This window comes from Rhinolophus ferrumequinum, chromosome 8 (assembly GCF_004115265.2).
Source record: "Rhinolophus ferrumequinum isolate MPI-CBG mRhiFer1 chromosome 8, mRhiFer1_v1.p, whole genome shotgun sequence".
Taxonomy (NCBI): domain Eukaryota; kingdom Metazoa; phylum Chordata; class Mammalia; order Chiroptera; family Rhinolophidae; genus Rhinolophus; species Rhinolophus ferrumequinum.
The window spans coordinates 17,247,928-17,268,077 of NC_046291.1; the positions used below are offsets into that span (position 1 = coordinate 17,247,928).

The window sequence follows — 20,150 nt, forward strand, 5'->3', positions numbered from 1 at the left end:
AGAGGTGTGGGGCTATTTTAATCCTCGTGGTCAGGGACTGCGTCTCAGAGGAGATGAATGTGAGCCCAAAGCTGAATAATGACGAGCTACCACAGGACGATCCAGGGCACCCTCATTGTACAGGAGAGTAGCCTGAGCCTAGGGAGGGCAGTCCCATGGCCGGGGTCCACGGCAAGTAGTGGCAGAGCTAGAATGTACTCGCGGGCCTTTAACTTGGGCCAGGGCAGTGCCCCCGGTTGTGTCATCCACCGTCCTGAGGGCTGCCCCGGGTTTTGGCTCTGTGGGTTTCATGCTGTTTAGTGATGTCTGATCCACAGAAAGGCGTAGGTAATGTCAGCACCAGGTGGGCCTTGGGTGGCTGAAGATAAGTGGGAGCCAGAATGGTCGCCATCCAGGCCCAGAGTGGAGAACTTGAGAGTGGGACTTGGGCCCAGCCGCCTGTGTGGCCGGAGCGGTGGGCCTGCCACACCTTTCTGTGATTGTCACACTGGACTATGCACTGGGGCTATGGTGCTGAATCTCTCAGGCAGGGTCTCATGGGGCTTGCCTTCTGCTGGAGGACACCCATGGAAACAAGCCATCAAGGTCGTTTCAGATAGTGAGAAGTGCTTTGAAGGGGGCAAACCATAACAGAAGATGATGGGTGAGAGAGTGACGGGAGTGGACATGAGGGGCTGATTCACACGGACCGACCTTTCTGAGAAGGTCATGTGTGAGGTGAGGTCTGAGAAGGGAGGAGGAAGCATTTGAGTGAAGGTCTGGGGTAGAGGGTCTAGGCAAAGGGGAGAGCAAGCTTACAGGCTTGGAGGCCACCGTGTCCCATTGAGTTTTTTAGCCCCTTGGAACACTAGACAAGCAGGACCCCTAGTTGCAAGTCCTGAGGCTTTCCAGGCTCTCCATGCTGGGGGTGTGGGGGTGGTCCCCAAATCACACCCCCTTATCCCTACCTTTCTTGCCTAGCTAGAAACGTGCTGGCAGCACTGGGGACTGTTTCCGCCATTGTGGCGGGAAGCCCTGGTATAATTGAGTGAGTCCTCAGGTAACCCGGTGCCTTACATTCAGCACAAGACAGCTGGTAGCCAGCTGCTGGGTCAGCTGGATCAGACACCGGATGTCTTTATGTGCAGAACATTCTGGCTAGGCTGCCAGCCACAGCAGCTGTGGATCAATGAAAGCTTTCGTAGGAAGAAGTCTCAGGGAGGGAAGAAGTATCACTCAATTACCTGCTCCTCAGTCCTGGGCTTCCATGGATGGCTGGTGGCCTTGGTCATGAGTCTGGCCCTTGACCTTGAAGGATAAGGGATACAAATAGAGGAGCATGATGTTATGATGGCACAATGTATCTTGGAGAGAGTGGGCAGAGCAGTCACTTCTCGGAGGCTGAAAACCTGAGAATGGGGATCAGTGCTACCTCTCAGGAATAGAATTACTCAGGGATTCCACAGTGCTCAGTGTGTGTGTGTGTGTGTGTGTGTGTGTGTACACTATGTCTGCCTTGCAGCTCACATCGCACGCTTGTCTGCTTATGGTGGGTAATTCTGTTTGTGCCTAAATGTGAAAGTGCAACGGTTGGGTGTACCTCACATTTGTGGCCACTTTCCTGCCTTCTTGTCAGTGTTGCTTGTAAGGACTGAGGCAGTTGGAGAAGAGGGCAGGGAGAGAGGGAGGGAGGGGCTTGGCCGGCAGCTCCTCCATTCATTGTCACCACACCCCCGGACTCATTGTCCCCAGCACACAGACACATCCTGTTGGCATGATCAAGAGCTCTGATAGGAACCGGCCATTCCAGGTTTCCGGTTTGAGTGATGGGGCTGGGGGCTGGGCAGGGGCCTGAATAGAAGCTGGTGTTGCCCATCAGATTATCTTGCGTGGGTTGTCCGAGGTGTCCCCACCCCAGCTCAGGGACAGAGGCCCACAGGCCTGGAGGTAGGCCAATGAGCTAATATACAGTAGGGAACTATTATCATGGTCATGTGGGTTGTGGTTTTACAGCTCAAAGAGCCCCTATTGGTTCCCTCGGAGTCTCGGATGCTTTCTGATTGGCTCAGCTCGCCCAGCGTGGTGTCCTCTGGCCAGTCAGGAAAGGAGGCAGCACCAGCCGATGTCAGAAGGCTGGTTCTGGCAGATGCCTTGGGATCAGACTTTTTTCCTCCTCTCCCCACCCACTCCCAGCTTTGTGTGTTCTTGCTGTGTATCTTTGGGAAGCTAACAACCCTCTCTGGACCTAATTTTTCCGCTCCGTCTAGAAGGAGCGGGGCTAGGTTAAAATCCTTCCATTCTTCCAACAAGATCTTTTTGAAAAGAATTGGGGAATGTTGACCCTTGAGATAGGATACATAGTAGAAGTTAGCTATTTTCCAACACCGAGTGAAATGATAAAGAGGGACTTTCATACACTTCAGTGTGATATTAAAAAGGGAAGGACTGTAATTATGCTCTTACTGTTTTCTGGAGCGTCATGTGGCTGGTGGGGCTTTGCAGGCCTGCAAGTATAAATGTCAGCTTGGTTTGAGCTTGGTGTAAGGGGGTCAGAGCTGTTTGGTGGTTGATCAGCCTGCCTTGTGTAGTGTAGTAGTGAAGAGCTAAATGATGCCTGTCAGGGATGGGCGGGAGGAATTTTGGTCCAGCAGGAGATTCCTGGGCTTGGAGGGAAGCACGAAGGAGATGCTCATGTTGACCACCAGGGGGCGCTAGAGAATACCAAGTGGGAGTTTTGGCTTGATCCAGCTCCAGGTCAAGAAGGGACGCGCTCCCCTCCCTACCTGGGGCTCCAGGCAGCAAGGGAAGACTGTGCTGGGCTGGAGGCCCCAGCCACCTGGAGGCCTGAGGGTGGTGGTGGGGGCTAGGCGGGGCGACCTAGGGCAATGTTGTGGGGGAAAAAAAGCATGGGATGGCTCCAGTGCAGGCCTCCCTGTTGATGCCCCCCTGTCGCTGTTCCAGGTACGTGCATTACTTCAGCGGCCTGCTCTCTGGCACCATCAAAATGAACAACAAGCCCTTGTTTCTGCACCATGTGATCATGCATGGCATCCCCAACTTCGAGTCTAAAGGAGGTATGGGCCCTAGCCCTCGGCTTCCCTCCCCTTCCTGTTGTCCATCTCCTTCTCCTAAGAAGCAGCCTTGGTGGGTAAAAATGTGGGCTTGGATTAGAGTCTCAACTGCACCACTTCCTGAGCTTTCTTTAGCCCCAGTCTACTCATTTGTAAAATGGGTTTGATACTTGCAGTGCCTGCTGGCAGATGATCTTAGATGTGGCAATGTTTTTGTAAACTTAATGCCTTTCAAATGAAAAGCTAGTATTTCTTCCCCTTTCTCTTTTCGTTTCTCCTTCCTCTTTTCCTCTGTCTCTTTTTCACTTCCCCTTCCTTCCTTTCTCCCCCACTTCCTTCACTCTCTCCTCTCCCCTTTCCTCCTCCCACTGTTCCTGCTGTCTTAGCCAACACCACCCTTCCCTTACAGGGTGTCGGCCATTTCTCCGGATCTACCAGGCCATGCAACCTGTTTACACGTCTGGCATCTAGTAAGTATTCCCTGGGAAGGAGAGGCCCGGATGCTGGGACTCCAAGGCTGAGGACCAGGGGCAGGGGCGTGGGGTGGGCTGCCCAGAACCTCTTCCAGGAGAGGCTGAGGGATGAAGTCAGTGAGGTTTCCCAGTAGTCTGCTGGCAGAGGGGCAGCAGGAGAAGGCATGTTGCCGCCCCCCTCAGTGGCCTTCTCTCCCTCTGCCCACCCTCCCCCACAGCAACGTCCAAGGAGACAGCCAGACAAGCATTTGCATCACCATCGAGCCTGGGCTGCTCTTGAAGGGAGACATCTTGGTGAGTGCCGCCCCTCTGTTGCTGGCCCCCTCCTCCCCGTTAATTTTTCTGTCCTTCTTCTCTCTTCCTGTTCCCCTCCTGCCTCTCTAGACAAGACCTCACTCCTGGTGGGCTGCCAGCTTTGGGGTCATAGGATGTGAGGGCTCCTGCAAGACCTTCATTCTCCGTGTGCATTCTCCTGTCTTTGAGTTGGACATCCCTTCCCGTGGGCTTACCTCTTGTTCTGAAACATCTCCAGGGAAATGTCTCTCAGTGGGAGCTGTTACCTCCTGGCTTTCTGTCGGTGACAAGGACCCCCTTAATTCTAACTTCAGCCCTTCCTCCATCAATTTAAATCCACTCCTACTTTTTCCATTCTGACCTGTGTGCAGGAAATTTTGGGGAGGCAGTTTTGTCCCCACAGAAGAAGATGGGCCTCCAACTCTCTGCTCTTCTGGAAGTTTCCCCAGAGAGCTCTGAGATCCGGTTTGGTGTTGGTGACCTCTCCCTCACTGGGTTTTGGGGGAGCCTTGGAGGTCCAGTCTTAGAGCTGATAAAGAGACACCCCGGGACCTGATTTCGCACCCTTGGGTCCCTGATGAGCTCTGCTCGCTTTCCCACCCAGCTGAAGTGCTACCACAAGAAATTCCGGAGCCCAGCCCGAGATGTCATCTTCCGTGTGCAGTTCCACACCTGCGCCATCCATGACCTGGGGGTTGTCTTTGGGAAGGAGGACCTTGATGATGCCTTCAAAGGTGAGATCACTGAGTGGAGAGGCAGGCCTAGCAAAGGATAATTGTATCACAGGGTAGTTAGAAGAGCAGTAATGGAGGGGCCATGGCAGCAGTGAAGGGGCAATGGTATTCTGAGGGAAGGGGAGGTAGTCAGGGAGGTGTCTTCCTTTGTTTCTTCCCTCTATCCATTTGAGGCTTTATCTACATCACATTCAGGACTGGGACATATCCACATGCATGCATCCATCCATCCATCCATTTATCCACCCATCCACCAAGCATCACTTGTGTGTCTATATGTGCCAGGCATGTGCTAAACTTTGGGGATACAAAGAGAAAGAGGTGAGTCCCTACCCCCCTCAGGGAGCTCCCAGTCTTGTGGAAGAACAAGGCACACAAATATGATACTATGAAGTGATGCCCGCAGTGATGGATACACGTACACAGGGGTGATGGGTGCCCCAGAGAGTGGACACTGTCCCTGCTGTAACTTCACTTGCTGTAAGCAGTGGATGGTGATCTGTGTCCAGACTGAGCTCAGGCAGAGAGCAGAGAATGGGGCTTAGACTCGGAGGAGGAAGGATGCGATCCCCGGGGTGTTGTCTGGCTTGTGTAGGAGAAGGACGTACTTGTGATGTACTTTCCCTTGACTAGAGCCAGGAGGGCAAAAGCAGAAGATGCCATTATAATTACAGAACAGAATAAAGGTTATCAATATGTTTTTAAAAAGATTTTTATTAAAAATATAGCTAACATACAGTATTACATTAATTTTAGGTGTACACCATACTTATTCAATACTTATATACCTAAAGAAGTGATCACCATAAGTCCAGCAACCATTGGACACCGTCCTATGTTCTCACAATATTAGTGTCTGTATTCCCTATGTTGTACATTACATGACTTTTTTGTTGTTGTTGTTATCCAATTTCTTTTTTTTAAATTAAATTTATTGGGTGACAATGGTTAGTAGAATTATAGGTTTCAAATATACAATCCTATAATACATCATCTATATATCACACTGTGTGTTCACCACCCAGAGTCAGTTCTCCTTCCATCACCATATGACTTATTTGTTTTATACCTGGAAATTTGGACCTCTTATTCTCCTTCACTTCCCCCACCCCGCCCTTTTCAATTACAGTTGACATTTAGTATTATTTTATATTAGTTGTAGGTGTTCAGTATAGTTGCTAGATATTTATATAATTTAAGAAGTGATCCCCCTGACTAGTCTAGTACCCACCTGGCACTATACATAGTTATTGCCATATTCCTGACTATATTCCTTATGCTTTATGTTACATCCCCACGACTACTTTGTAGCTGCCAATTATTGCTTCTTAATCCCTTCACCTTTTTCACCCTGCCCCCCAACCCCCTCCCATCTATCACCCCAACAAATCTAGTGCCCATCGGACCCCATCCATAGTTATTACAATAACATTGACTATGTTCCTTATGCTCTACCCTGCATTCCCATGACTACTTTGTAACAACCAATTTGTACTTAATCCCTCCCCTTTTTTCGCCTACACCCCCAACTCCTCTCCCACCTGACAACCATCATAATGTCCTCTGTGTGTTTCTGTTTTGTGTGTTAATTTTGTTCCACATGTAAGCGAAATCACGTTGCATCTGTCTTTCTCTGTCTGACATATTTCACTCAGCACAACACCCTCCAGGTCCATCCATGCCGCCGCAGATGGCAAGAACCCATTCCCTTCCCTGGCCAAGCAATATTCCACTATATATATGTACCACCTCCTCTTTATCCATTCATCCATCGATAGACACCCAGGCTGCCTCCACATCTCCGCCATTGTAAACAATGTTGCAATGAACACATGAATTCACATGTCCCCTTGAAGCAGCATTTTGGGTTTCCTTGAAGAAATACCCAGAATGGAATTACTGGATCATTTTTTGTCTCTTGTTATAAAGTCTATTTTGTCTGGTATAACTATTGCCACCCCAGCTTTTTGTTGTTGTTGTTGTTTCCATTTTCATGAAATATCTTTTTCCATCCCTTTACTTTCCATCTGTGTGTGTATTTCAACCTGAAGTGAGTTTCTTGTAAGGCAGTATATGTAAAGGTCTTATTTTCCTTTCCATTCAGCCACTGTATCTTTTGATTGGAGCATTTAATCCCTTTACATTGAAAGTAATTGTTGATAGATATGTACTTATTGCATTTTATTATTCATATTTTTTATCTTTTTTCTTCTTCTTAAAGAAGTCCCTCTAAGATTCCTCGTAATACTGGTTTGGTGGTGATGAACTCCTTTAGCTTTTCCTTGTCTGAGAAGCTCTTTGTCTGTCCTTCGATTCTAAATGATAGCTTTGCTGGGTAGAATAATCTTGGTTGTAGGTCCGTGATTTGCCTCACTTTGAATATTTTGTGCCATTCCCTTCTGGCTCTATTGAGAAATCAGCTGATAATCTTATGGGAGTCCCCCCTTGTAAGTAACTAGTTGCCTTTCTTTTGCTGCTTTTTAAGATTCCCTCTTTGTCTTTAACTTTTGCCATTTTAATTATAATGCGTCTTAGTGTGGGCCTGTTTGGGTTCATCTTGTTTAGGACTCTGTGCACTTCCTGGGGTTGTCTGTCATTTTCTTTGCCAGGTTAGGAAAGTTTCAGTCATTACTTATTCAAATAAGTTCTCTCTCCCTTGTGTTTTCTCTTGTCCTTCTGGGACCCCTATGATGCAAGTGTTGTTACACTTGATGTTGTCCCAGGGGTGTCTTAAACTCTCCTCATTTTTTAATTTTATTTTTTATTTTCTAAATGTTATCAATCTTACCAAGGAAAAATACAGGAATAGCTGACACAACAAAGATGGGAGAAAGGGGGAGGCACAAATTCCTCCACTTACCTGCAGAGAGGACACTATCAAAAGTGGACAGATCAAGAAATAGAGGCTGAACTATAGTATTTAAAGTTTCAAAGGTAATAAGTAGAATGAACGGCAGTAATAATCATAATAATATCAGATTTAAGAAGAAGGAAGGTGGGAGGAGTATAAATGAGCCAAATTATTCATCTTCATAGGTAGCTAGAAATAGTGGCATAAAAACTGTGGCTATCATATATAGTCTTACAGGTAACCACTAGGAGAACAAGAAATAGAAATGGTTCGATGGCTACCTCGGGCAAGTAGGACTAGGGCTAGGGAGGGCAAGCGACTTAATTCCATTATATATATATCTTCTTATATTATCAACGTGTGTGTGTGTGTGTATGTGTGTGTGTGTGTGTGTGTGTGTGTGTGTGTGTGTATCACTTTAAATTTTTCTAGAAGAAAACTTTTTATGGAGTCCTTTCTGGGAATTGATTGCCCACTTTTGTTTTCCATTCTCCTTTTCCAGATGATCGATTTCCAGAATATGGCAAGGTGGAATTTGTATTCTCTTATGGACCAGAGAAAATTCAAGGTATAAGTCAAGTTAGAATCCACGCATCATTCACTCCCTACCCTTTTTCCTGGCTTGTCCCTACCCTTCCTTCACCATTTCCCCACTGATCTGCTCTGTACTTGTCAAGTTACCCATGATTGAAAGGCAGGCCAACAGTAAAGGATCTGGGTATCATAGTGGACCCCCAGCTAAACATGAACCACTGGCTTAATCTCTGGATAATAAAAATAAAAAAGCAGACAGAGAGGCGCTGGGTTGGATAAACTGTTCTGGTCCCATTAGGTCATTATCTTATTATATTCAGAGACTGAGGGACATGGATGATGAAGGAGTGGCTGAGAGGACACTCAAAGGTGCTGGATAAACGATAAGTATTTCTGAGAACTGAGGTGATTCAACCTGAAGATGAGAGGGCCAATTTAATAATAGCCTTTAAGCCTTTAGACTGGTTATATGTGGAGACCAGTTGTTCTCCATCTTATTTGAGAACAGAATGGCAGGAGATGAAGTTAGGTTACAGACAGATGGACTCTGGATAGATTAAAGAAAGAGTGTCAGGTCAGGAAGGTGACTTACCACAGAAAGTCTGACTTGCAGCTTGTGCTGTCTTCATCCTGGGCTTTCTCTGGGTGTGTAGGAGAGATTCTGCCTCTCCCCTCAGATTTCTGCCTGGAGTGGAGGGCGTGTTAAGTGGGGAGTAGGGGGGTGGCTGGGATGACCTTGTGTCCTCTCAATGTCAAGGCCTGACCCCTGTTTCTCCCATACTCCCCCTGACTCCAGGGGCAGACTCTTTCATCTCTCGGCCCTGCTCCAGGGGCCCCTGGGACACAGAAGAGAACGAGACATTCTCTGGGCAATTCAGTAGAGTTGCCCAGCCAGAGGGTCTCCCAGCTTTTTCTTAGGGAGGTCTTCATTCTTCAGTGCCCTGTCCTGGTTTACCCCTATGACCTAGTATGAGCCTTTTCAAGAATGCAAGAAACCAGACCCCTGGGTTCTCTGTCCAACTGAAGCCACTGGTTCCGCCCCACCAGGGTCAAGAAAATGAGAAGTCCCTTAGGGAGCGTCCTGGGGGGATCTTGTTGGCTTCCTCTGTTTTTCCAGCTGTTGATCTTTTTTTTCTTTCTCCTCACTGTTTTCCCACCCTGCCCATCCTTTCAGGCATGGAACACCTGGAGAATGGGCCGAGCGTGTCAGTGGACTACAACACCTCAGACCCCCTTATCCGCTGGGATTCCTATGACAACTTCAGTGGGCATCGAGATGACGGCATGGAGGGTAGGTGGGGCCGGTGGCTTCCGGCCCCTGTCTACACTGCACAGCCCCGGCACACCGGGCCTCTGCTGTCTTGTTTGGCTGTGACACCGTACTGGGTTCAAAGGGGAGGGAGAAGAGAAGTCTAGGGCACCTCTGAGAGCTCACAGCTCAGTGGGAGATGATGAGGCACACAGAATGCGTTCAGTAATGAAGACAGAGCTAAAAAATGCAGCCAAACAGCCAGATGAGGGTGTGCCATTGGTGCCAAATGAGTCCCATGGACAACAAGTGCTCTGAGTTTGGCATGGGAGGGATGCTTGAGGGCAGGAGTAGTCTGGGAGGGCTACTTGGAGGAGGTGGTCTTGAGTGGACCTTGAGGTACCCCCTTGTACTGCCAACACAGCATTTGTTTGGTTTCTTTTAAACCCGCTGCTGCATTTCTCTAGGCTCGCTGCCTGAGTTCTCTGGGGTCGGAGCCCTGGGAATATAGATACAACATCTAGGGCCTACAGGCTTTCATCGACAGCCAGCGAAAACATCTGAGAGCTGGAAACAAACAGATAGGCTCCAAAATTTGAAAAGAAAGCTACAGAATTGAAATTAATACATGTTTAATTTAGCTCCAAAACCTAACATTATGTCAGATGGTCAACTGCAACTCAGCTCAACTCTTGAGAGTTATATATAGGTTATGTTTATTTATGTGGCTCATTTGAATACGTGTGATGGGGACGTGGGTGGGGCTTCCGAAAGTGAGCTTGCCTGGAGCCCAGGAACTCTTGAGACGCCCTGTCTCCGGTTTGGCCACAGGCTTGTTTTCCTGCTTTGGTCCTAGGACAGTAGAATGTGGCAATTGGGAGGATGCTCATGACCACTGGCCCGCCCCCCGCCCCCGTCAGTTTTCAGGTGGGATAACTGAGACCCCCTCGAAGAAGGCTCTCCTGATTTACCTCCATGACCCAGGATGTGTTCGTTCCAGGACACCAATGCCCAGCCTGTGGGCTTCTCTTCCCAGATGAAGCTGATTCTGGGGTGGGGCGTTGCTGTCTAGGGAACCCTGGCGAAGAGGGGTGAGGGAGAACCGGGCACCCTCACACTGCCTCCTGCCTCCCTCTCCAAGGTTTTGGATTTGTGGACTCCACCCTGAAACGTCTTTTAGGCTTTTTCTTGCATAGAGATTCTCCCTCTGACCCTGGAGACCCCGGAATGAACGATAGGTTTCAGAGGGCGTGGGGTGAGGGCAGTGGTTGGGCTAGAATTTAGGGCTTGCTGAGAGCATTTTGTTTACGTGCGACATGGCGAAGTTGAAGGCTTCTGCTCATACCTGCCCGAGTTCCCTGCCCTTCCTCCCCACCGGGGGCGCAGATACCCCTCCAGGACTCTCCCCGCTCTGCAGAGGCTGCCCCTCCAAGCACCTCTCCCCTCACCCCGACCCCATCTGCTTGCGCTGAGTGGCTAAGGAGGAGGTAGAGGATGAAATGAATTAGTCCTGAGTACCAGTGGCTGCCAGCCCAATCGTTCATCTTCTGGGATGTTTGCAGTTTTAACAAGAACACTTGGCAATTTGAAGGAATTTTAAATGTCTCCCCATCTCTCCCTGGTGTGGATTCAATGCGATGATGAATGTAAAAACATTTGGTAAACTGTAAAGTGCAGGCAAATAAAAGGTAAAATAATTAAGGGGGAAGCAGGAATAGCTGTGGGAAGGACAGGGCTTGGGACACAGTCGTCTGTGAGGGAAGGAAGGAAGGGGGGCGGACAGAACAGGGAGAGGCAGGGAAAGGGAGGAAGGAGGGGGTGGGGGCAGGCTCTGGACTCCTTCTCCTGCCCCTGGCCCCCTTCCTCTCGCCTCCAATCTGCTCCCGCAGGCAGGGGATAGAGCCAGTGGGACCTTTTGGCCAGTTAAAGGTCAGCTCGTCCTGTAGGGACAGAGGGGCTCCTGTCTGCAGGCTGAAAAGCTGGCCCTATGCCTGAAGGGTGGGCAGGGATGGCAGGGGAGGCAGCTGCCATTCTCCCTTCTGGCTTGGCCTGGGTGGGGGTTGTGTGACTGAGGTGCTCACCAGGGCAGACCCTGCCTGTCCCACTGTGCTCTCTGCTGCCAATGGACTTTGTCCCCCACAGGGACAGGAAAGCAAGTCTGGACCAGCCCTCCTGGGGCGGGAGCAGTGAGCACTACTCCCATCCTGCTTTTCCTCCTGGCTGGGGGCACTTCTAGAAGGTTCTAGATTCTGGGGCCCAAAGAGAAAAGCATTTTCTTCTGGCTAATTCTTTGATCAAGAGAGGGAATCAGGAGGCCTGTGTCTGTCTCCCTAGTTGTGGACAAATTTCTGTGCCTTAGTTTCCCCATGTGTTGGCTGGGGTAAGAGCGCCTAAGCCCCAACACTCCAGGGTGCTCAGAAGATGGCTCAAGCTGGAGCCCTGGAGGGAGTTTGGCTGTTTCCTGGCATGGTCCCAGGGCTGGGGGTGCTCTGGGGGGTGATGTGGTGCCCAAGGTGGCTTGCCTGTTCTCCAGGAGGTTCTGGACCAGGAGAGGCCAGCTGACCCCAAAGCTCTACAGTGCAACGGGTGCACATGTGTGCTTTAGGGCCTACCTGCCTGGGTCCAAATGCCAGCTCTCTCCTCTGTGGCTGCATGCCCTTGGTCAGATTATTTAGCCTTTCTGTGGTCTTAGTTTCCTCATCTACAAACTTGGGGCAGTAATAGTACCCATGCCGTTGGGTTACTGTAGCAATTTTCATGAGAGGCAGTTTCATATAAAGGGTAAGAATGTGGCCACTCGAGCCAAACTACCTGGGTTCAAATCCTTTCACAAGATGCTGTCCTTTGGGGGCCTCAGTTTACTCTGCTGTAAAACGGGGATTCAGTCTACACATCATTTTGAGCACCCTTTAGGGATTAGCAGCTGTGGCAGGGCTGCCTGTGTGTTTGCCCATGAGTCTCTGACACATCATGGGGGAGCATCTCAGGGGTCTACAGACAGGGCTAATGAGAAAGCCCCATGGCCTTGGGTGCCAGCTCTGGCTTTGCCATGTGCCAAGCACTTGACAGTCACCATCCCATTAACGCTCGCAGGTACCCTCTGAAGTGAGCACCATTATTATGGCTGAATGGGGGAATTGGGATACAGAGCGGTTAAGTAACCTGCCCAAGGTTGCCTAGCTAGTTAAGAGAGGATCTGGGTGTGGAACCTGGTGCTGACCCCTGAACCCTTTTGGGTTGGCTGACGTCCCCAGGGGCCTATTCTGGGCATCTGGCGATACCTGGGTCCCCGCTGAGCTTGGGTGAGTGTCTGCCTGCACTGACCCCCACCTGTCATCCCTGGACAGACCGGATCACTTTGGTCCTGCCTCTCGTTGTCAGAGACGGTGGTCCATGGAGCTCCAGGAGGCCGTCGGGGATGGGGCTGGCCCGATGCAGGTGCTAGCAGGGCCTCAACGCAGGGAGCAGCTGAAGTGCATCCCTGATGTCACTCCCTCCGCATCCCCGAGAGCGAGGGACTGCTCACTCAGGGGCGCTTCTGCTAGGGGCTGGCTCTCAAAATAGGGAGAGGGTACTGTGTCCAAGGTGAGATGAGGCCGTTTCTGGAAGCAGTCTCCCTCTCCTATTTTAGGTTCACTGGGGAGTGGGTAGAAGAGGCCAGGCCGGTCTGCCTGGAGGCCCACCAGGTGACTCAGAGGGGCCGGTGGGGGCACTGAGCCAGGCACTTGAGAGGAAATCATCTTCAGCCTGGGTCCCACCTTGCTCCCTCCCTGCATGAGGGGCGGCCAGCTCCTCTTCCTCTGGGAAAGCCCTCCAGGTGACCCTGACTTAACCCTCGGTGTCATGCTTGCTTTGTGTTTAACCCCTTCCTCACTGACTGCGTCCCCACACTCCCAACTCCCGGTTCCGGTTTCTGGTGTGTGGCATTGCGGCACCTAGAACGTTCTTCCACTTGCTCAGGACATTCCTGATCAATCTTAGCAGCAAAACAAAGGAAGAACGATCTATATGGGAACTTCTGTTGTCCGTACGTTGATCTCGCAGGCTGGGGTTGCCCAGCCCAATAATAATGTACATCTAATGCCCTCCTGCCACAGTGGGGAAACTGAGGCTCAGGAGGGGAAGGGATCTGCCAAAGGGGGAGGCAGTCCCCAGGTGCGAAACCCACTTTTGCATGATCTCAGCTCCTGCTGTACCAAAGACCACACTGAAGTGTGGTGAGGTGGGCAGGGGCCTGGGGCCATGAGATAAGAGGTGAAGTTGCTATTTGAATCTAGGTGTCTGACGTCATATCCCTTTTTCCTGCATTAGAGCTCAGCTTATTCAGTGCCCCCACACACCTAAGTGGCTCCATTAGGGTGGTTGCCCAACTCCTCAAACCCTTAGATGACAGGGAGCCAGCTGCCATACAAGGACAACCCATTTCTCTTTGGCCAGGCCAGGAAATAGAACCAGAAATAGAGAGAAAAGGTCAAGAACGCTTCTGCAGGGGGCCCTGAGTCTATGGGTGCTTGGGGACCATTTTGGCTCATCTGCACTTAGGACAGAAGGAGGGAGAAGTGATGAAAAGGGGAAGAATTAAATGGAAGGTCACTATCAAGAACTTTCTGACCACAGAAGTCCCCAGGCCTTGGGACAGGTGGCTGGGGGCAGAGGAGCGCCTGTCATCTCAGGGACTCCTTACTTTGGGAGTAATTCCTTCTGGTGAACCCAACGGCCTGATGTCTTAGCTTGGGCTGCCGCCACAAAGTACTGTAGACTGGGTGGCTTAAACAACAGATGTTTATTTTATCGCAGTTATGGAGGCTGGAAGTCTGAGACCACGCTGTTGAAAGTGTTGGTTTCTTCTGAGGCTTTTCTTCTTGGCTTGTCATCAGCTGTCTGTCCCTGTCTCTTCACTGGTCTTCTCTCTGCGCATGTCTGTGTCCTAATCACCTCTTCTTATGAGGACACCAGTCAGATTGGATTAGGGCCCACCCATGTGACTTCTTTTTAAACTTATTTACCTCTTTAAAGGCCCTATCTCCAAATATAGTCATATTCTGAGGAACTAGGGGCTAGGACTTCAACATGTGAATTTTTTTTTTTTTTTTTTTTGGTGGGGGGCCGGGTGTGGGGGAGGGGAACACAATTCAGCCCATTACACCAGGGAAGGAGTTTTCTGAGTCGCCCAGAGTCGGTTGCCTGGTCCTGAGTGGGGAGGAAGAAAAGGCCCAGGGTGGGTGAAGAGGAGAGTGGTCTCGTCCTCAGCAGCCTCTTCCTCTCGGGCTGTCTTTGTCTTTCTCCAGTTTGGTCTGGAGCCTGCCAGCTCAGCGCTCTGGCTGACACCACGTTTCGCAGCCTCCAGAAGCCCCATTAGCTGTTTGGCCTGAGTTCTGAAGCCCCATGCCCAGATCCTACCTCCCCGTGGGTGGGAGTGGGGCTCTGTTTTTGCCTATGCTGCATAGAGCTGTCTCCAAATTCCTCCAGAGTGTTCTAGGCAAGCCTTCTCGGAAGCAAGTCCCACACCAAGGGATTGTGGGTTGCCTTGCGCCTCCAAGAAGCCCAAAGGGTGACGAGGCTTGAATCGCCTCACTGCCCACCCATTCACTCCCACCCTTCCCTGACCTCCTTCGACACTGAGTTGTTTAGAGTTTGTCACAACCTTAGGAGAGGATTAGGGAGTAGGGGCTAATGCTGTCTGTGTAAAGCAGCAGTTGGCTCAAGGCCAAAAGAAAGAACGGGGGGAGAAAAGGACAAGTCTCCTGTTTTGGCTGAAGATAACACGGGGAGCTGGTAACCACCCCACTTCTGGGTTTCCCCTCCTGCGCAATGCCTGTCAGCCTCTTTTGTTTCTGTGGGCAGTCCCACTAGAGCCAGCGGCTATGGCAAGGGGGTTTGGTTTTGTGCCCAAGCTTCTCAACCCTTGGGATCCACGAGGAGAGGCATTTCCCTTTCCTGGGGGGGAACATCCTGCTCTGCAGGGTGCTCACCCCCTCCTCAAATTCTTATGCCTCCGCTGGGAAAGAGCCTTCCTGACAGCAGCCAGGAGTCCCCGGTCTGTGGTGACTGCTCACACGCTGGACTTGTCCAAGAATTCTCTGTAATGTTTTTGAGAGAGAGGAAAGAGGTAGGGTGGGAGGGAGACACAGCAAACACACAGAAAGTGAGAAGGAGAGAGAAACAGGGGAGAGACCTGGAGAGACAGACAGACCTGGACTGGGAGACAGGATATTTAGATTCTGGGTGTCCGTGGTAACTCCTTTTCTTTAAATCTCCTTTATTTCCTGTAAAATGAGGGGATTGGAGTAGTGATTCTTTCTATTTCTTTGAGCGCAATTACTCTTTCTTTTTATAACTTGTGAGAAGCTCAGGTGGACCTGCTGAGCTTCCCTCTCAGACCTTCCCAACTCATGAATGTGGAGCGCGAAGCAGCATAGCTCAGTAGTCATGACACTCAGGAGCGGCTTGGTTCTGCAGGGGAACAAACAGCCCCAAATTCTCAGTGGCTTAACCCAGCAAAAGCATATTTCTTGCCTATACTGCCTGTCTAGTGTAGGTTGGCAGGGATCTCTGTGCATCTTAGCTACTCTAGGCTAGTGATGGCTTTATCTCATAGATGCTTCCATCATTGCTACAGCAGTGGGTAGAGGACATGATGACTTGCATGCTGTTTCTGCCTGGATGTGACACACTTTCCTTCTGTTTACATGTCATTGGCCAAAACAAGTCATACATCCATGGCTAACTTCCAAGGGGGCAGGAAAGTTGTACATGGAAGATGGAAAGCTGAAATAATGTTGGAACAGACTCATCTCTACTATAGGGAGTAAGACTGTGGGATTTAGAACCAGAAGATCTGGTTCCACGCTCTGTGGTTTATAACTATGTTCCTTGGTTAAGTCACTTTGCCTCTATGAGGCCCAAATACTTTATCTAAAGTCAGTACAATAACAATAACTTACTTATAGGATTGTTGTTAAGATTCAGTGAGGTGTAATGTATGTGAAATGTGACAAGTAAAGTGCCTGGTGTGTACTCTGGTGGCAATAATTTTTGTCCATCATTATTATTGTTAAAGTACTGGAGGAGAGAAGATAGAAATGTGATTTTGAATGTATACAGGAGCTCTCTTCTTAAGAAAAAGCTCACATTCCCCTAAATTCATTTACTCTCTGGGAACCATCTATAGATGGCTGTTCTGGGAGCCCCACTCTTAGGAGTCGGGAGACTTGTCTCTGGCGCCAATTTGCTGTGTGACCTTGGAAAAGTTACTTCCCCTCTCTGGTTCTCAGTTTCCTTATCAGTGAATTGAGGAGGATGGCTTCCAAAGGGTCTTCTAGCTCTAAAACCCTAATAATGACAATAATGATGACAAAGAACAATGGCTAAATGATAGCTAGCCTTGTGTGCCTGCCCTGTTCCAGGTACCACCACAGACTGTATGTTCCCTTGGGTACTCCTCCGAAAAGACCTATAGGTACCTACTGTTATGTAACTACTAGGCTGAACAAGCAGAACTTGTAGGATGTGATTATAAAGCCGCTTTATTTTATCTACCACTGCCCCTTAAATCTGTCCTCTGCTTCCTCTGCCCCTGAATCACATTAGGGTGAGTCCCTTGCCTTTTCTGGTCACTCTCAGGTAATAAAAGATCCTTTGGTCAGTAATAAATATACCCAGTACCCGTGACCTTGGTACTTTATCCAGGGTTAGGGCTTTCCCCTTGTCAGCTCCTACGGGGCTACCAGCTGTGTGTGTGTGTGTGTGTGTGTGTGTGTGTGTGTGTGTGTGTGTTTCAGTAGGTTTTCTATTTTCCTGACTTATGGGAAGAGAGGAAATGAGGGACGGGATCAGAACATTCTTGCCTGTCTGGGATTATTGTGAGGTTGCACAGGTACACTCTGTGTAGAGACAGAGGCACACATGATACGACTTCTGAGCTTTTTGCCAGTGGAAGATTCTGGAGGCATCAGATGCTGTTTCTCCCCTGCAGCACTTTTGTGAGTGTTTTGGAGACACCTCCTCCAACTGCCCATAAGTCTTTCCTCACTGTTTCCTTCAAGTGGGTGGTGGCAGCTGTCAGATGCTCATGACCCTGCCTCGGCTCAGGCCTCCCTTGCTCCCTCCAGCCTCCGCCTGCTAGAGTCCTTTCGGCCCTCCAGGTGGCCCTCTTGGACAGGATGTGAGGCAGCCCCAGCCGGCTCTCTCTCCCCTTGGTCCACAGGAGCCCTTAAGCACTCTTAGCCTCAGCAAAGCCTGGGATTGAGGTCGCTGAGGCTGTTCCCTGGCCTGCCTCTCACCCTTCAGACTTTCAGGCCTGAGCCCAGCTCCATCTCGCATGTTCTCCGTGCTCCGGCAGACGCTCACTGAGATGATGGGAAGCCCCTCGCAGGTGGTACTTGCAGCAAAAACGACACTGTCCCCAAAATTCCTCTGAGACTCCCACTTGCTGACCCTGTTACTCCTTTGATATGGATATATGTAGGGGTAGTAGTTTAGAGCCACAAAACATCTCTCTCTTTAAAAAAATCAACAGCTAATATATAATACAATTATAATACATTGATATATTTAATACCACAACTTTACCTGTTTAAAGTGTGCAATTTGATGGGTTTAAGTGTATTTAGGGTTGTACCACCAGGACCATAAGCTCATTTTAGAATATTTTCATCCACCCCAAAAGAAACCTCCTCCCCATTAGCAGTTACTCCCCATTTCTGTCCCCAACCCACCCCAGCCCCAATCTCCTTTCCATAGATCTCCTATTGTGGATATTTTATGTCAATGGGGTTACATAGTATGTGGCTTTGTGTGGCCCTCCTTTCCCTTAGTGTCGTGTTTTCAGGGCTCCTCCCTGTCGTAGCCTGTGTCAGTGCTTCATTTTTATTGCCGAATGGTCCCCCATGTATGGTCATACCGCGTTTTGTTTATATTTGCATCAGTTGATGAATCGTTGCATGGCGTCCGCTTTCGGGGTGCTTACAGAAAGCTGCTATGAACATGCACGTCCAGCGTTTCGCATGGACTTATGTTTTCATTTTTTGTTGGGTAGATATCTTGGAGAAGAATTGCTGGGGCATCTGGTAATTGTGTGTTTAATTATTTGACGAGTTGCTTTTCCAGAGTGGCTGTACCGTTTTACGTTCCTCCCAGGCAATGTATGAGGATTGCAATTTCTCCACATCCTTCCCCACGCTTGTAATTTTCTTTTGGTATTCTAGCCATTCTAGTGGGCGTAAAGTGATATTTGATTGTGATTTTGATTTGCATTTCCCTGAGAATTAATGATGGTGAAATCTTTGTTAATTGGTCATTATATATCTTCCTTAGAGAAACGCCTGTTCACATCTTTTGCATTTTTTTAAATTGGGGTTTTTGTCTTTTCTTTTTTCCTTTTTTTTTTTGATTGAGTTATAAGTTCTTTATACATTCTGGAAATAGGTCCCTTATCAGATATGTGATTTGCAAATATTTTCTCCCATTCCGTGGGCTGTCTTTTCACTTTCTTGATGTCCTTTCACTTTCTTCATCTCATTCTGCAAGGCCAATTTTGGAATGTGGCACTCATTTTCTTGGGGCCTCTGTCACACAGAGACCCAAATGCTTCCATATGAACATCTGGTTACAACCAGAGTTCTTACTTTATAGGTCAGCAAACCGAGGCAATAACAGAGACACTAAGGGCCTTGTCCAAGGTAATATCCCGGGTAAATAGTGGAGGCGGGATTCCCACACGGGCCAGGAGCCAGAGTCAGGGATCCGCACCGCTTCCTATCATTCTAGATCTTCATCTCAGAGATTATGCATCCATCGCCTGAACTGCTTTAGGCTACTTGGTCTGACCTCTTCCAGCCCTGGAACTCGTAGAAAACCTGCCCCATCACACAAAAAGGGAGGCTGGTTTCAACTCCCTGGATGGCAGAGCAGCACAAAAGCCCAGGAGTTTTGCCTCCAGCTTCCTCAGCTATCTGCACAGCCTGTGTGTGTCCCTTCATGTCCCCAGGGGCCAGACAGCCCGAGGGAGGGCAGCGGCACGGTAGACCCTTTGGGTTGGGAGTGGGGCAGTTAGGCAGTGGGGAGAACCCCACTGCCTCCACTTTGGGAGAACACCCGTGCACCATGGTGAATGCCTGCTCTTGACATACATTCATAAGGTTGACAATCTTACCTTCTGAACTTTGGGGTAAGATGTGGGAGGAACCAGTAAGAGAGGGGAGCGCAAGACTGCAGATGAGCCCAAATAATTCACTCAAAGGATCCTAGGATGCTGGAGTGACATAGCTTCCCCTTGTCTCTGAGCAGAGGGTGATTTTCTAAGCACGGTGTCGAGAGCCTGGAGTTCAGCATCAAACTGATTTTTGTTGGGAAATCCTAGCTTGGCTGTGGGAGAGGGCAGCCCTTCTGGTCTGTGACTTCAGGGTGGTGGGGGAAAGGGCAGAGAGGGAGAAATTCAAAGCGGCTACTAAAAGCTCTGTCTGTCCCTGTTCTATCACGTCATTTAGGACAAAGGGCTTAGGCTACAGCAGAAGGAGTGTGAGTTAGCAACCTGATAGAACTTCCCAATTGTAAAAGGCTGGATCAACTGTGGCAAGGAGGTTGGCTCCTTGTCTTCTTGGCCCCCTTGGGCAGAGGTGTTGAGAAACAAGGGAGAGGGGTCTCAGTGTGGATGGTCTACTTAGAGATAGTGACAGAGGTGGGGATAGAATGTCTTCTTGAGGAGGATCTGAGTACCTCCTCCTCCTGCCAGAGGTGAGTCCTGTCCTGACCTGGAACAATCGGAGTGCTGAGAATTCAAGTGCAAGGTCAGCCGGACCTTGTGGGTGAAGAAGATGACACCAGTGACCCAGCATCTGCCCGCCACCTGCTTAGCACTGTTCCTCGTCGGGCAGGGCGGGGCTTGTCCTGATGCCCTGGGACCCTTAGCTGGCCCTGCTCTGCGAGGCGGCTGGCAGGCTTGGGGAGTAGTGTCTGCCCATGGAA

At 49.6% G+C, this 20,150-nt stretch overlaps 1 protein-coding gene across 1 annotated transcript in view; it reads left to right on the forward strand.

Moving 5' to 3' along the window:
• TNS1 (tensin 1) overlaps nt 1–20,150 on the forward strand; it is a 224,381-nt gene that overhangs the window by 139,823 nt on the left and 64,408 nt on the right. The window contains exons 13-18 of the mRNA XM_033111937.1: nt 2,941–3,053; nt 3,460–3,520; nt 3,742–3,817; nt 4,422–4,551; nt 7,905–7,970; nt 9,111–9,227. Of these exons, the coding sequence (XP_032967828.1) occupies nt 2,941–3,053; nt 3,460–3,520; nt 3,742–3,817; nt 4,422–4,551; nt 7,905–7,970; nt 9,111–9,227 (563 nt within the window). The remainder of the gene's footprint in view (nt 1–2,940; nt 3,054–3,459; nt 3,521–3,741; nt 3,818–4,421; nt 4,552–7,904; nt 7,971–9,110; nt 9,228–20,150) is intronic.